The 14,339-nt window shown below is 34.0% G+C and overlaps 1 protein-coding gene across 1 annotated transcript; it reads left to right on the top strand.

The window, feature by feature from the left end:
• Window positions 1-379: 379 nt before the first annotated feature.
• LOC134238322 (uncharacterized) lies at window positions 380-13,740 on the top strand. Its single transcript, XM_062720448.1, has 18 exons — window positions 380-477; window positions 2,788-3,762; window positions 4,174-4,321; window positions 4,763-4,885; window positions 5,432-5,614; window positions 6,118-6,251; window positions 7,570-7,708; window positions 7,907-8,071; window positions 8,229-8,357; window positions 8,761-9,046; window positions 9,133-9,246; window positions 9,824-10,033; window positions 10,458-10,642; window positions 10,854-11,012; window positions 11,534-11,704; window positions 12,165-12,335; window positions 12,569-12,645; window positions 13,232-13,740. The coding sequence occupies exons 2-18, from the start codon at window positions 2,796-2,798 to the stop codon at window positions 13,474-13,476; spliced, it is 3,606 nt and encodes a 1,201-aa protein (XP_062576432.1). The 5' UTR covers window positions 380-477; window positions 2,788-2,795; the 3' UTR covers window positions 13,477-13,740.
• The last annotated feature ends 599 nt before the right edge of the window (window positions 13,741-14,339 follow it).

Genomic DNA, 14,339 nt, shown 5'->3' with positions numbered 1-14,339 from the left:
AATAATTCTACCTGACACCAGTGGGCGAGAACTATCGAAATTGACAATTTTATTTCACATTGTTCAAAGGAATTATAGGAATTACTGTCTAGCTATCATAGTATGCCATGCGATAGTGGGAAATTCCACTATCGTCGATGCCCTCCTCAGAGTACTCAAATATCACTAAAAGTGTTATAGTTTAATAAAGTGTAATTACCAAGTAAAAAGAATGATGATCATCAATGAAAGGTAGGCGTAATACAAATGGTAATTTTCAAGTAAAAACATAATCAATAATTATTTTTTTAAAACTCTGATGACAGAAAAAGAAATGGTTTACAATCTTGTTCCTGATCGGTTTATAGGTCGGGATCGTTGTTCTATCAAAAGCGATGATTGCGCAATCGGGTGCAAGGAACCGGTGTTGTAAACAAAACTGTGAAAACAAGGAAACAGTTTCTGTTTGCTAGTTTCAAGAGTAGGGAATCTTGTTAGGTACATTCCTAATTGCATGATATATTTATTTTGTTCTTCTTTTAATTAATTTTCAAAGTGCATGACTGCATCAAACAAACTCTGTTTAACGACGTTCGATCCTGATATCTAAAGTCTTAAACTTTTTTTGCCAAGTATATTTTTAGTTTCTACATACATAGCTTAATTAAAATTCAAATAAAAAAATGGGGGTCAATAGGCTTCTTTTGGCGCTACAGTACATTTAATATGACCTTCTTGCACTGAAATTTGTGTCTTAATTAAAAATTAAATTTTTGACGTTTTCCCTCCAACATTTTTATCCAATTAAAGCATGAAACAAAATGAACTCTAAGTTTTTTTAAAAAGAGATACTTAAAAATTGTGACTAAGAAAAAGTTTCAAATTGCTTCGCATAATCAATTATTTGACCTTTCTGCACTAATAAAAAGTGATTTTTCTGGCATTGAAAATTTAATAAGCAAGAAAATTATTTTAAAGTCTTAAACTTTTTCTGATTTTAAGCAAATAGGTCAAATTTATCTTGAATATTTAGAAAAGAACATCAAAAGTGGGGGTATATGATGTAAATTTTCAGATATCACTAAAAAAGTGTCAATTTTACGTTAAAATCGGCTCAATTTTTTCCCGAATTTTCAGAATATATTGACTATATTTGTCACACTTTCTTGACAGAATTCATAAGAAATAATTTAATAGATATTTCAGAACCAGCATAACACATTTCACTGCAAAAAACAGCTTTGTGTGCAACCAGGATGGAAAAATAGGAATCCAAAATTTACAGTACTGTTATAGTTCAAAATGGAAAAACTGATCATTTTCGTCTAAAAAACCTTCCGCCACAAAATATAGTCCCAAGCTTAATTCTACTTGAATGGAATTTAATTGTGGTTTTTTTCATTGGATATTGTTAAATTTGCACATTAGAATTCAGATTTAATGTTAGAACTTAAAAATGATGCAAAATTTTATAAATAAATGACCTGACCAAAATACGCTCAAAATCTCAGGATCGAACGTCCTTAACTTTTAAACACGTTAAACCGTTAAGCTGTTAAAGCCAACAGTTTTATCAGGTTATATTTTCCTAGCTGTAGATCTGTAGCGTTATGGTTTTATATATTTAAGGAATGTTTTTAAGTTTTGTGTGAGTTATTGGTGTGTGAATCACACAGACTTGTCACACAGACAAATATGCCTATGTGCAAGTCTGTGTGATTCACACACCAATAATTCACTTTAAACTTAAAAACATTCCTTATATTTACATTTTACATGGTTGGAAGCACCAAAAAATACTCAATATTTGAATTTCTCGCTACCCTATATCGTTATACTTTTACTAACGTCTCTGTAGTCTTATTGTGACGTCATGTTAATGCACGTTTCTCCGTGTATATTTCTACGCGTGAGTATACACAAAAATGACTTTCAAATCAATTTCACAGTTGTCTTTGTAGAAAAACACAGCGAATGTAAATATTTGTCTTTGACCATAATGCTACAGATCCCATAGTGCAAAAAAAAGTGTAATTTACGGCACAATATTTTTTGCGCTCTTTTGGGGAGAATTTGTCCACTTTCTAGCTTTGGTCAATCAACTACCTTTCCTCCCTAATTCTAGACACATTCTGTAGCCAATATGTATAGTTTATCCACCTCCCAACCATTTATAGTTGTCTCTACAGGCAATAAACTCGCTGGATATGAATTTTCAGTAATCTAACAAATAATTTTAATCAAGCGAGTTTATCACTTGTAGAGATGACTATAAAGGGTTGGGAGATGGATAAAATATACATATTAATTAAATAATGTATCTAGAATTAGGGGTTGAAAGGTAGTTGATTGAATGATGCTGGAAAGTGGAGAAATTCTCCCCAAAAGAGTGCAAAAAATATTGCGCCGTAAATTGCACCTTTTTTGCACTACGGGATCTGTAGCGTTATGGTCAAAGACAAATATATAAAACCTTAACACAGTCTACAGATCTGCAGCTAATATTTTCCCAGTCTCTACTGAGAAGTAGATGATCCATTTGCTTTCTCCTGGTCACTTGAGGGGCGGGGGGTTATTAACGAACCATTTATTTCTCATCAGAGAATATATAATTATCCCCTTGATTTAATGCACTTAAATTACTTTGCTTAAAAGCAAACAATACTAATGCATGTATATACTAGCATTAAGAAAGAGAGCATATACATTTTTCTATATAGCTATGTAATACTATATCTTTTTTTATTGAATAAAAATTAAAGATTGATAATCATATATTCTTATATGCTTTAGATTCATTGTTTTTAGATTCTAAAATGGATGAAAATGAAGATTTGTTAAAAGATCTAATCAAACATGCAAAGAAGAGGCCAGAGTATGCCCGTATGGTGTCATGGGAATTTAAAAATGAAACCAAAATGCCAAACCGAAAGAAGAAGCAGCTGCAGAAAGAATCCCTCAAAGAGCAAGAGGCAAGTAAGGCTAACATGGCTAACGATCAGGAAAAAGACAAGGAGTTCTCTTCATCATCAGCATCATCAGCACAGGAAGAAGAATACGATTCAGAGAGTTCTTATTACTCAGCCGATGAAGAAATGGACTCGGAAGAATCTACAGGGAGTTTGGAGGAAGCTGTAGATGAGATTAATTTACAAAATGAAGTAGGTTTTATGAATTATCCTTCACAGGCCAACACTCGACACAGAGCTCCAAGTAAAAAGCAGAAACGTAAAAGACGATATCAGATGACTTATTGTGATCAGATTCTGCCATTTATGAACTGTGGTCTTAGCATTGAGGAGGATATCCAAGAAGTTGTGTCTGAAATCCAGGGGAAACAAATCGTTGTGTTGAGGGAAGTGCCAAGTCTGTCCTTTCTATGTATTAAGATGCTGAGAGGAATTAGGTTACCATCAGACTCTATGCCCCATCTAATTAAGTCCCAGATCTATGGGGCTAATGCAGACTTACAGTTTAAGAAATTTCAGTATGGATGGCTGTTAAACATGCTGGCTTTTGTGGAAAAGAAAGAAGAAAATTATTTGTACTGGAAAAGAAGATTAGGATTCAATGAATTTTCTCAGGTATCGAAACTTCCAATGCGCAGTGTGTGGTATTCTCTGCCTTATGTAAATAGGTCCAGCATACAGTTTACAGATGTTTACAACAAGAACAAAGTCACAGCTTGTATGATGTACACCAGTGGACATGCAATACTGTGTCCACCACTTACGCAGTATTCCTCTGACAAAATATTGCAGCATATGCCTTGGTTTTTGTCAGGTCTGATTTTTTCCCCTAAATTGTTCAATTTTGTAAATTTATTTTTAAGAAAAATATTTTTGCTAATGCAGTGAACTCACAAATTTGCTAAAAAATTATCTACAGTAAAAATTTCCAGATTTTAATACGGTGAACTTTATATTTGACACAGCTGTTGGTGGGGGAGGGGGGGGGGTGATGGTTGTTTACCGAGTTGGATACAGTTTTGGTAAATTTAATTCATTTTATTTTTTCTCCTTAAAATATTATTATTCTTATTTCCCATCACTATTCAAGATTAAGAAATTATGAAATTTGAAATAGACTACATGTATATGAATATTTACTTTGGATATTGCCTTTGATATAAAAAAAAATATGTTTTAAAATTAATCCATTTTCTGAATCTCTAATAACACTGCACTTTTTTAGTACTGGGGACTTTAATTGAATGCATGCTTCCATCTCAAATATCTCAGAGGAAAGTGAGGAGTAAAGTCCCCTATAAGAGCGAGGAGGCACAACTAAGAATGGCTGCCAAAACTGCCAGTCAAAGAATAAAACATACGCTATCTAAAAGGTAAACAGTTCACACAGCCAAAAGGTTTAAAGATAGGAATAGTCCTGTACAATGTAACACCCCTCTCCCATTCTACTCCCTGCAAACAAATTAGTTTAATATGGGAAGGGATTATAGAGGATCAGCTTCTCCACCTGTCCATATAATCATACCCAAACAAAACTTTTTGATAGAGAAATAAAAGGAACATGTACATGATTACATTTGATCAGATTAGATTCATTCACCACATACTGGCAAAAAAATATACATCAAAATATATGGATAACTTGCCTCTCTATTATATTTGTAATGTAGGAAAAAAATTGGTGGAAAATGCTTATTCTATCAAAAAAAATCTTGAGAAATATCTCAAAACTTGTACAGTCTGAAGATTGGAAAAAACCATGTAGAGAAAATTATTCAAAGTTTTAAAATAATACTAAATGTATTTTTTTCTAGACTTCCACAAATCGTCAAAGAGTTCTTTGATATGACACTACCTTATGCATTCTGGGCCAGAGGAGATATCCATCATGCAACAGAACTGTTCAGCCAGCTTTCGCGGTCAGAAAAAAGATGTATGTATACTGCAAACTTAGATATAAATGTATTTGATTCTAGGAGATTCTGAATCAATACTATAGTCAAAACACATAATATTTGATCAGGTATTTTTACCATATGAGAATGAATTCAACTTTTGGCATAAATCATGGCTTGTGGGTACTGTATTCCTATACATTTGTATATTTATAAAAAATTTATTAATCATTTTGCAAGAAGTTTATTTTTTATTGCTGAAATTCATTGGATAACTCTAAAGATCAGAAGTTCACTTGTACATTCATGTTTTCCTGATTTTAGTATCTACATGTACAAGTTAATTGTAGCATTAAAGGTCAAGTAGAATTTTGTTTATTAAAGTATTGTTCCTTTGTAATGCATTCTTGACATGTGAAATGGTAAAAAAAAATTTCTTCCGTATGTTTTGTACTTGTGGCATTTTGAACTTGAAAGATTTGATTGATAAATTGGTGCACTACATAATAGTTATACCAAGAATACCTATTTTCTTTTAACATGCAATGCGGCTTATTTGTTTTTTATTATATATTATATTATAGATAGATACAAGGCAGCATTTTTAAATGAAGCAGGTCGGATGCATGCCATATCAGGAGAAACAGCTAGTGCTGCCAAATTTTATAGATTAGCTTCAGAGGCTGTCCTATCTAAACCCCAAAATACCCAGCATGCTCCTGAAATAGAGGGTCAGGCTATGATGCTGTTGGCCAATCTGAATGACCAGGGGTGAGTGGAATACTTTATAACATGTGTTGTGGTCATTTAAATTTAGTCTCTGGTTGCCAAATAGCTCAGTTGGTAGAGCACCTGACTGGAGAGTCAAGGGGGCTGGGTTTGAAATTTGGTGTGGTCCATCTCATTTTTATGCGCCTGGATTGATAGATCCAGGGAGTATATTGTTTTTGTCCTGTCTGTTTGTATGTCTGTCTGTTGTCAACTTTAACCTTCACCATAACCTTTGAACCATGAGAGATAGAGACTTAAATGACCCTGTGGCCTTGACTGTGACCTATATGCTAAAAATAGCTTTTTCAAACTTTGTTGCTGCCGAGGCATAGTGTTTCACAAACACATTTTGTTCTGTATACAGTAATGTAATACACTGTGTACCACCAGTAGTGGGTACATGTATTAAATGATGGGTATACATTTATTTGAAGAAATTAAAATATACTGACACAGATTCATATGAGGTGCTCAGCTACATGTTCAGTCTATTTATTTTTTAGGAGTATGAAGGAGAAGGCCCAGTCTTCCTGGAACTCCTGGAAGTCGGTGTTTGCTTGTGAAGGTTACGTCTCGGATGGTGCAGCATTGACGGCAGTGGAACACTGGCTCTGTTTTCATGCTGGTTCATGGCAAGGCAAGACAGTGATTTTAGCTCACTTAAACAAGGCTAGATGGGTTGTTCTGCTTAATGTTTGTCTTTTTTTATTCATTGATTTCTCTTATTTGTAATACTCCTTATTAAAGAATTGGGAATTGGGTGTTTTTATTTAAAAAACATATATTAATGAAAAATTAAGGTTCATTTACCCACTGGTAAGGGAGATGACTTTCAGAGAGATAAGTGGCTGTTATTTCTTTGTTTTCAAATGTCATGTCCGTCAAATGTTTTGCCACAAAATATGCTGAAATTGTGTGCATTTTAAATAAAAATCACACTTATTGTCTATTTTAAAGTTCAATAATAAATGTTATAACAAGATTAATTATGAGTGAAAAGAGCATACATGTTAACCTATTGTGATGAAAAAGAGGGAGATTCAGACCTCAAAAGCGGTAGCATTGCGCGCGTGTTGTTTAACGCTTGGATTATCGATATCTTTCATGTAATATACATGTATATTATAAGCCTAAAATTAAATCAGGTACCTACACTAATTAATATTAAATATCAACAGCAAAGAAGAAGACAGAAACACCATAAATTAATTGTACAAATTCAAATATTTTTCATGCTCATCATTTTGCTTGGATTGGCTGCTTTACTTAGCCTTTTGAAGAGTGATCTTTGCTGAAATAGCCTAGAAGCAATAATTCTGAATGTTCATTCGGTTTTTAAACAAAACAAATGATGGCATGGTTTAATCTAGATCTAAAACAAGTTCGTATCTTTCGTTATATAAATCAGATTTCCCGCGAAGATCGAAAACGAAAGTAGAGATTTGCCACATGGCTTGGTCAATCGAGTGATTTCTATTGACTATTGATAAAGTTGTGAGCTTCTGTGCTTTTAAAGACGATGTCAAATGTTTTCATCTAATTCTTAAAAGCTGTATCTCCTTTTTCATGGCAGGGATGTCGATTAATTTATCGTAACCAATGTAATCACTGGTAGTCTTATGTTGTTGTCGTTGTCAAATCCGTGCTTGAAATCTCTGTACAAAAAAAGCGTTTGTATGATTCCGAGTCAAATCACGCGATATCTAGCGAGATTTTATGAGAGTGGCTTCAAAAATGGATACCCAAGTTCGAACTCAAAAATACTTTAGACGCAGCTTTTGTAGAAAAGCGGTAGATTTCTGAATTAAATCGGTAGGCGGGAGATGGAGTGAAAAAGCGGTAGACTCCCGCCTAAATCGGGAGAGTTAACATGTATGAAAAGAGGCACAGTGAACCTCAAAGATATTTTAACTGTGTGGCTGTCTTTAAAAGTAAGATTTTTTTTCACTTTATAGGTGACTACTTAGATGAATCAGTCAGAAGACTTGTTCCTCTGTGTTCACAACATCCCCAGCTTCTGTACCATCTCTCCTTAGTTCACGCTCTCAGAGGAGATGCTCTCAACTCACTGAAATCTTACTGTGAATTCAGAGAGTAAGTTTATATCCAGTTCATCTCTCCTTAGTTCACACTCTCAGAGGAAATGCCCACAACTCAATGAAATGTTACTGTGAATTCAGAGAGTAAGTTTATATCCGGTTGCATGATCAGGTAGGGTCATATTCTGTAAGTAAAATTAATTTTTTATGCTATATTGCATTTTATTTGTAAATGTTGTATTTCTATTTCCAGTCGAGTTTTTGGTCCTCATCTTCCTGGGGAGGATATGGTTCACAGACGAACAGATAATCCATGGCTCCCCCTGGTGGATGTAGCCAGAAAACAAGGGCAGATAACCTGTATACCTGTTCTCTGGAGAACTCAGCTCAGACCTTTGTGTGTTCAAACAAATCCTAGGTAACTTTTTGCATTATTTATGAATTTAAAGATAATCTTATTTGTTTACTAAAATATTATAACTCTTTCCTTTAATAAGATTTTAGAACATTTGACATCAGAAATTTTTGTACAATGATATACTGGTAATATACTTAGATAAAATTTTCCATTTTAGAGTAACCCAAGAAGCAGATGTTGTCTCAGAGCAGCTTAATTTAAGGATGACATCAGAAGGATTTCTGACAGGAGATATGCAGCTACTGGCGCCCCCTAGTGGTGGAATTTATCTAGATCCATATACAGGGTTGGTTTACAAAATAGGGGTCTGAGATATATCTTGGTTTGTTAGAAACAGATTATTGAAGGATATGGGATGTCTTAAAATTTTTGATTGTTTTTCTGATCATCATGGAAATTTTACATGTAAAAACCCATTATTGTTAAATGTTTCAATTCCAGAAGATTTTTTTATTGATTGTCATACAAAGACAAATGGATTCAAAGTCTCATCCTGGACTTCCTAATTATATTACTGAGTCCTTAAATTCATAAAGCATTTTGTACATAATATTGAATTCATGTTTAAGAAAAGTATCTGATATTTGCCTTCAATTTCTACATTATGTAGTACATATGTATTATTTTCTAAAGAGCAGTTAAATTTTTCTGTAGAGCACTTTCTAATCCCTTGAATTGTTTTTTCTCAGTATGATTACTTATAACAACAATGGGACGGAGCCATGGAGGGGGGTCATGAAGTCTGTGGATCCCTCAGATTCTGACCCCTGGAGACTAGCTATACCCACCCCTCTAGAGGTCTACCATGACGAGGACGGAGTATGCGTCCATCTGCTGATGACGTGCCAGACAAATTTTGAGCTCTACAAGTACAATGACTTCAGACATAATGTCTGTCATCTGATCTGGCAAGGACCTAATGGTAGAAAGGTCAAGGTCAATCTCATCAACAAATTCGCAGACATGATCTATCAGGTAAAATATTTTTTTCTGGGTAACAATGAAAAATTCTACAACCTTTTGCTGCTTCATTAAAATCATTATTAACATTTTTTCAATAGAGACAGGAAGAGAAGTTGAAATATAAGGTACCTTTTTCAGAAGAATCTCAACGACAGATGGCATTAGATGTTTTGCGGGCATTACACAATACAGGATGTACAATGGAAGCACCTGTAAGCTAAGTTCTTATTGCAATATTTTAGGCACTACATATTAATATAATGTTGGCAAGGGTTTCTTCGTATGGGTTTCTTTAGTTGAGATTAAATGAAGAAAAGGTTAGAAAGGTTTGTTTGGAGGAGGTAGCTTTCTCTTCTCGAGTCATTTTTCTTAATAATTGTTTTTTTTAAAAAGAAATTCTTGATTTAGAGCTGTACAGTTCACAAGTGTTCAGTATTTTTTACCCCTGGATATTATCATCTACATTTGATTATCAAATGTTCAAATAATGAAAATATCCTTTCCACTGACATGTTTATTCCCAAGTTAAATCACCACTTTTTATCCTCTGAGATCTTGACCTTGAAGTTGAACTTGCCTTTGAAAAACTTTAATTTTGGCCGTAATAGTTGGTGCTATGGCTTTTATATTTCACTGGTTTATTCCTTGTGACAAGGCTCTTCTTTAGATACCAATATTTTTCAATCACTTGACCCAAGGCAGCTGCGGGTCATTGGATAAACTTTAACCTTCACAGCGAGTTACCTCCAGGAGCATCAGTATTTCACAAATGGGTGTTATTTCTTTCAGTCTATTGCCACGTTTGTGAAAAATGAAGCTTCTAGATGTTCAAAAAAATCATCAAATAAAGACAAAGGAAAGAAAAAGAAGGAAAAAAAGAGGAAAGTGACGGGGACGAGGCATGCATTTAAACTGGTGACAGAACCTCTCATGTTTGGGAAGGCGGTAGCCATGATATTTGACCATAGTGATCCATTTACAACATCACGCTTTCTTGTGGTGAGTTTTGTTATTGCTGAATTGACATAGTATAAAAGTGTGCTCAAAATTCTCTTGTTTATCTTTTTTTCCCATAAATACTGTGACATCAAAAATTTTCATGGAGATTTAATTTTTCGTTGTTTTCGAGCTATGAAGAGACCCACAAATTCAAATCCCCACAAACTAAGATATTTTACTCATACCTCAAAAATTTGACCCCAGGAAAATGTGTGATTTTACATTAGTGTATAAGCAGAAATTTTAAACAGGATTCAGCCCTCTCCTGAAGGTCCGAATAGGGGATGTTTTCTCTAAACTATTCAACACCATTTCGTTATTTATCCCTTACATAAACATTTTTTGAGATAAATTATAAAAGTACTCTTTGAAACGGATGAATAATTACTTTCATGGGTATAATGTAACTTTTTTACTGCTTCAGATAGCAAACTGTTCTTCAGCTGAGAAGTTTTTGGAAGTGAAGATCTATTACAAAGGGAAATGGTCTCGAGAATTCATACACTACAATGAAAGTCAAGAGAACCCTTACAATATACGGCCATGTCAGTTGTATCAGGGATACAGAATCAACAATGCAGACATCATTCACTTCTATTCTTCACACAGGTAAGGAAACATTTTTCGTTTAGGAAGTTTTCAGTTGAACTTTGATATCTCAAACATCGATTTATCTCAAAAGGAATAACGTTAGCAAAAATCATATGATTTATCTCTTTAAAATATTCATTTCATTTAAAAGCATTGAATTTTGGAGAAAAGATAAACCAGCCACTGCATTGATAAAGTACCCATGATATGTTATTCATTATAATTTTAGGTTAATTGAAATATATGATCAAGATGGTTCAAAGATTGAAACTATAAATCAAAATGATACCATTGGACATGGAGTTGTACTACAAAGGAGCATTTACAAGAAACAAGTTTACCCACTGATAATAAAAGACCAACTTATAGCTATCAGCCATGAGAAAAGGTAAAAATCAGAATTCTTTATTAACTCCCCTTCTAGCAGGATAATCAATTCACAATGGATTGGGGGGGGGGGGTTAAATATATTCCGATAGTAGACACATTGTCCTATATGTTTGTAATGCTGGTCTATAACTTTGTAATATAAAATCATTAGAAGCTCATATTTGGTAAATATATTGTTTTTTTTATTTGATTTCTGCAATGATCCTGACATAAGGCCATTTTGCAAGTTCAAGGTCATTGACAGAAAAAAGTATATAATGAATGTCTGATCTACAGCATCCTATATAATGGAGGAACATTGGTAGTTCATACCTCATACAAAGATTGAATATGACATAATTGTTTGTATTTATTTTGACCCAAGGTCAATCCAGCAAGTTCAAGGTCAGTAAAACAATTATCATTTTAACAATAGAACATTCTATGTAGGAGAGGGGTACAATTCAAATAATTTGCTTGGCATCATAATGATGATTATATTATATATGTACTTTATAGAAATTTTATTTTACCTTGCAGACTGTGGTCCTGGAGGGATGGAGAAGAATTCTACAGTCCTGACATAAAGGAGGCCACCTCAGTAGCAGCCTTTGGGGATGTTCTGATTGTTCTAATGGACAACAAGACACAGTTTGTGGCAGCTCATCAGCTCCGAATTCTCAACATTAATATCACAAAATCCTGTCAATGGTAAATTAAATATTGTTTATGCCTTTAGGTTATGATCCCTTTGTAAAAGTTCACTGTGGATTTTCAAGACATTATACACTGACTTTTTGACATTTAGAAAGATACAAAGTTTAGTCGTCGAAGCTTTTACTCAAGACAACTAAATAATGTCAAATGTATAGCTGACTTACAATGTTTTTGAGGTTTTTTAATTTCAATTCCCTCTGAAAACAAAGTTTAGGGAGGTATATAGGAATCACTTTGTCCATCTGTCTGTCTTCCATGTGTCCTTGCAACTTTCTCAGGGCTATTACTTTGTATAAATGAAGAATTACTGGAAGCTAAAACTTGGTACAAGGATTTTTTATAACCTGAGGGTAGGGCTATTTAAAGAAATGTGATGGGATATTATTTTATGTGCTCACAATACCACTAGTTATATATTCTTGTAATTGTGTTCAGATCTTGTATCATCTTGTAGTGATTTGAAGCTAAGGATAGGAGAAAGCAGACAGGAGATAGAGCAGAGTTTTAAAACTGTTCAGGTGTTATCTACACAGACAGTCACCAGGGACAGCGGGACTTACCTGTGGTGTATAGCAGCTTTAGACAGAACCTTAGTGTGTCTGGAAGTACCCTCTGATATCTCAAAGTAGGCAGCTTATGAAATTTGTTTCTATCTTTTGAAATATTATATTGATCTACATTTTGTATTTCTTTTGTTCTAATTATTATTAAACAGCATCACCACCACTGGAGCAGAAATACCCTTCAAAAATTCATTGAGGAAATTATATATTCAAAAATATTCCACTAAGTATGTAGCATTTTTTGAACCAATTTTTCAGTGTACATTGTGTTGACCTAATTTCTCATCTTTGCTAGGTGCACAGAGGTCTCTGTCTTCCTGACCTTGACCCTGGCAGGTTATCCAGTGGAAGCCTACTTCATTAGTACTTCAGGTCAGTACACTGTTATGGTCCATTTCCTTTGCATCTCATTAGTCCTGAGCTTGGTACAGTACTACTATTCACTATCACAACATGGCTCATATAAAATGTTCATGTAAATGTATTGATAAGGCAAAAGAACAAGTAATATTGTAACCTTACCAAGACTTCATTTGGTAATGTGGCCTTGACATTCCTGATATCTGTAAATACAATGTACTTTTGGATAGACCACTGTATACAGGGAAATTTTCACCCCCATGTTATTTTCACCCCTTTCACCCAATCCTCCTTTGGGCGAATTTAAAATGGGGAAAATTCATAGAATACAGTATAATTTCTTTAACAAAACTATGACTGGGTAAATTTAAATTAGGACACAATTGTTTTCAAGTCTGAAAGGGCGAAAAAACAGGGTGTGAAAATAACCCTGAATACAGTAGTACACAGCATTGAACCATGTGCTTTCAGAAACTGAATCAGGATTTCTGTTTGGTCTAGAGGTTCTTTAAATAATAAAAAGAACAGGTTAAAATTTTTAGAATAGATGCATTGTTCCTTAAATGAAATATTGACATCATATCCTTTTATCTTACAGTGGGATTTCTTGTGACCTTCACCCAGCACAATGCCCAGTCTGAGGCCTATGTTGAACACCTCTGTCACTACAGCTGTGATGGTAGACTCCTGGGGGTACTCCCCTGTCTGGGCCCTGGACCCAGATCCTTCTGCCACACCCACCTCCCAGGTGACCCTGAGGGAGGGAGTGGAGGACTGTACCTGTACATGAGGGACGGTCACAATGGAATTATGGGAATTCAGTTGAATGACCATCACCTTTGACAAGTGCTTTCATAGAACTGGGAGCCTTTTATCTGACAATGTTTCTGACATTTTTAGCAAATTTTGCAACATTTGAAAGCCAGAGAAATCAAAGTACTGCAATGTAGTTAAGCTGTTTTCATAGTATACCCTATAAGAAGAAATTTCAGCCAGGATTTAATTTGGCATGATAAAAGAGGGTGTTAACATTGCTTAAATTGAATATCACCAGCAATTCATTCTACATTGGAGGTTGCTTATTTCTTAGTAACACTGTCACTAAAATTGCTTTTGCTTGAATTATATTGATTTTTAAGCACAAATTGTTAAACTTGCATCTCCATATAATTTCCACTTATATGGTATTGTAGTTTGTAATGTGTGTATTAAGACACTGTAGGTTTTAGTTAATATTTCACTTATAATTATCAAAATATTGTCTCAAAACTCAGTACCTGTGATACATATTTTTCTACCAAATTACATTATTTATGTTAGTAAAACAATTTAGGGCCAATAACTATAATAAGCCTTACTGATCAAAGCTTGTCTGTTGGCTGTCAGGCAGTTGGTCTGTTAACTTTCACACTCTTTACTTCTTCAGAATTCAACTCTATCTGTAGAACTTGGCACAAAGTATTTGGTAGAAGGAATTCAAATTTATTCAATATATATTTGTCCTTATTTGTGATAGAACTCTTCAGATCATGTAACTTTAAAATGTTTAATTTATTGTATTCATGTACCTCCTTATATCTGTATATATTTTACAAATATAGCTCTTTCCCAAGGTTGATCCAGATATATTGACTTAACAGAAAAGCATATAAACTGAGCACAAATTGCATTCCCTTGCTGTGTAGATTTATATAATGGCCCAAAGG

This window comes from Saccostrea cucullata, unplaced genomic scaffold (genome assembly GCF_032062105.1).
Source record: "Saccostrea cucullata isolate Sc308-1 unplaced genomic scaffold, CSIRO_AGI_Scuc_v1 ctg23422, whole genome shotgun sequence".
Classification (NCBI taxonomy): domain Eukaryota; kingdom Metazoa; phylum Mollusca; class Bivalvia; order Ostreida; family Ostreidae; genus Saccostrea; species Saccostrea cuccullata.
This window is presented reverse-complemented; position numbering and strand designations above follow the sequence as displayed.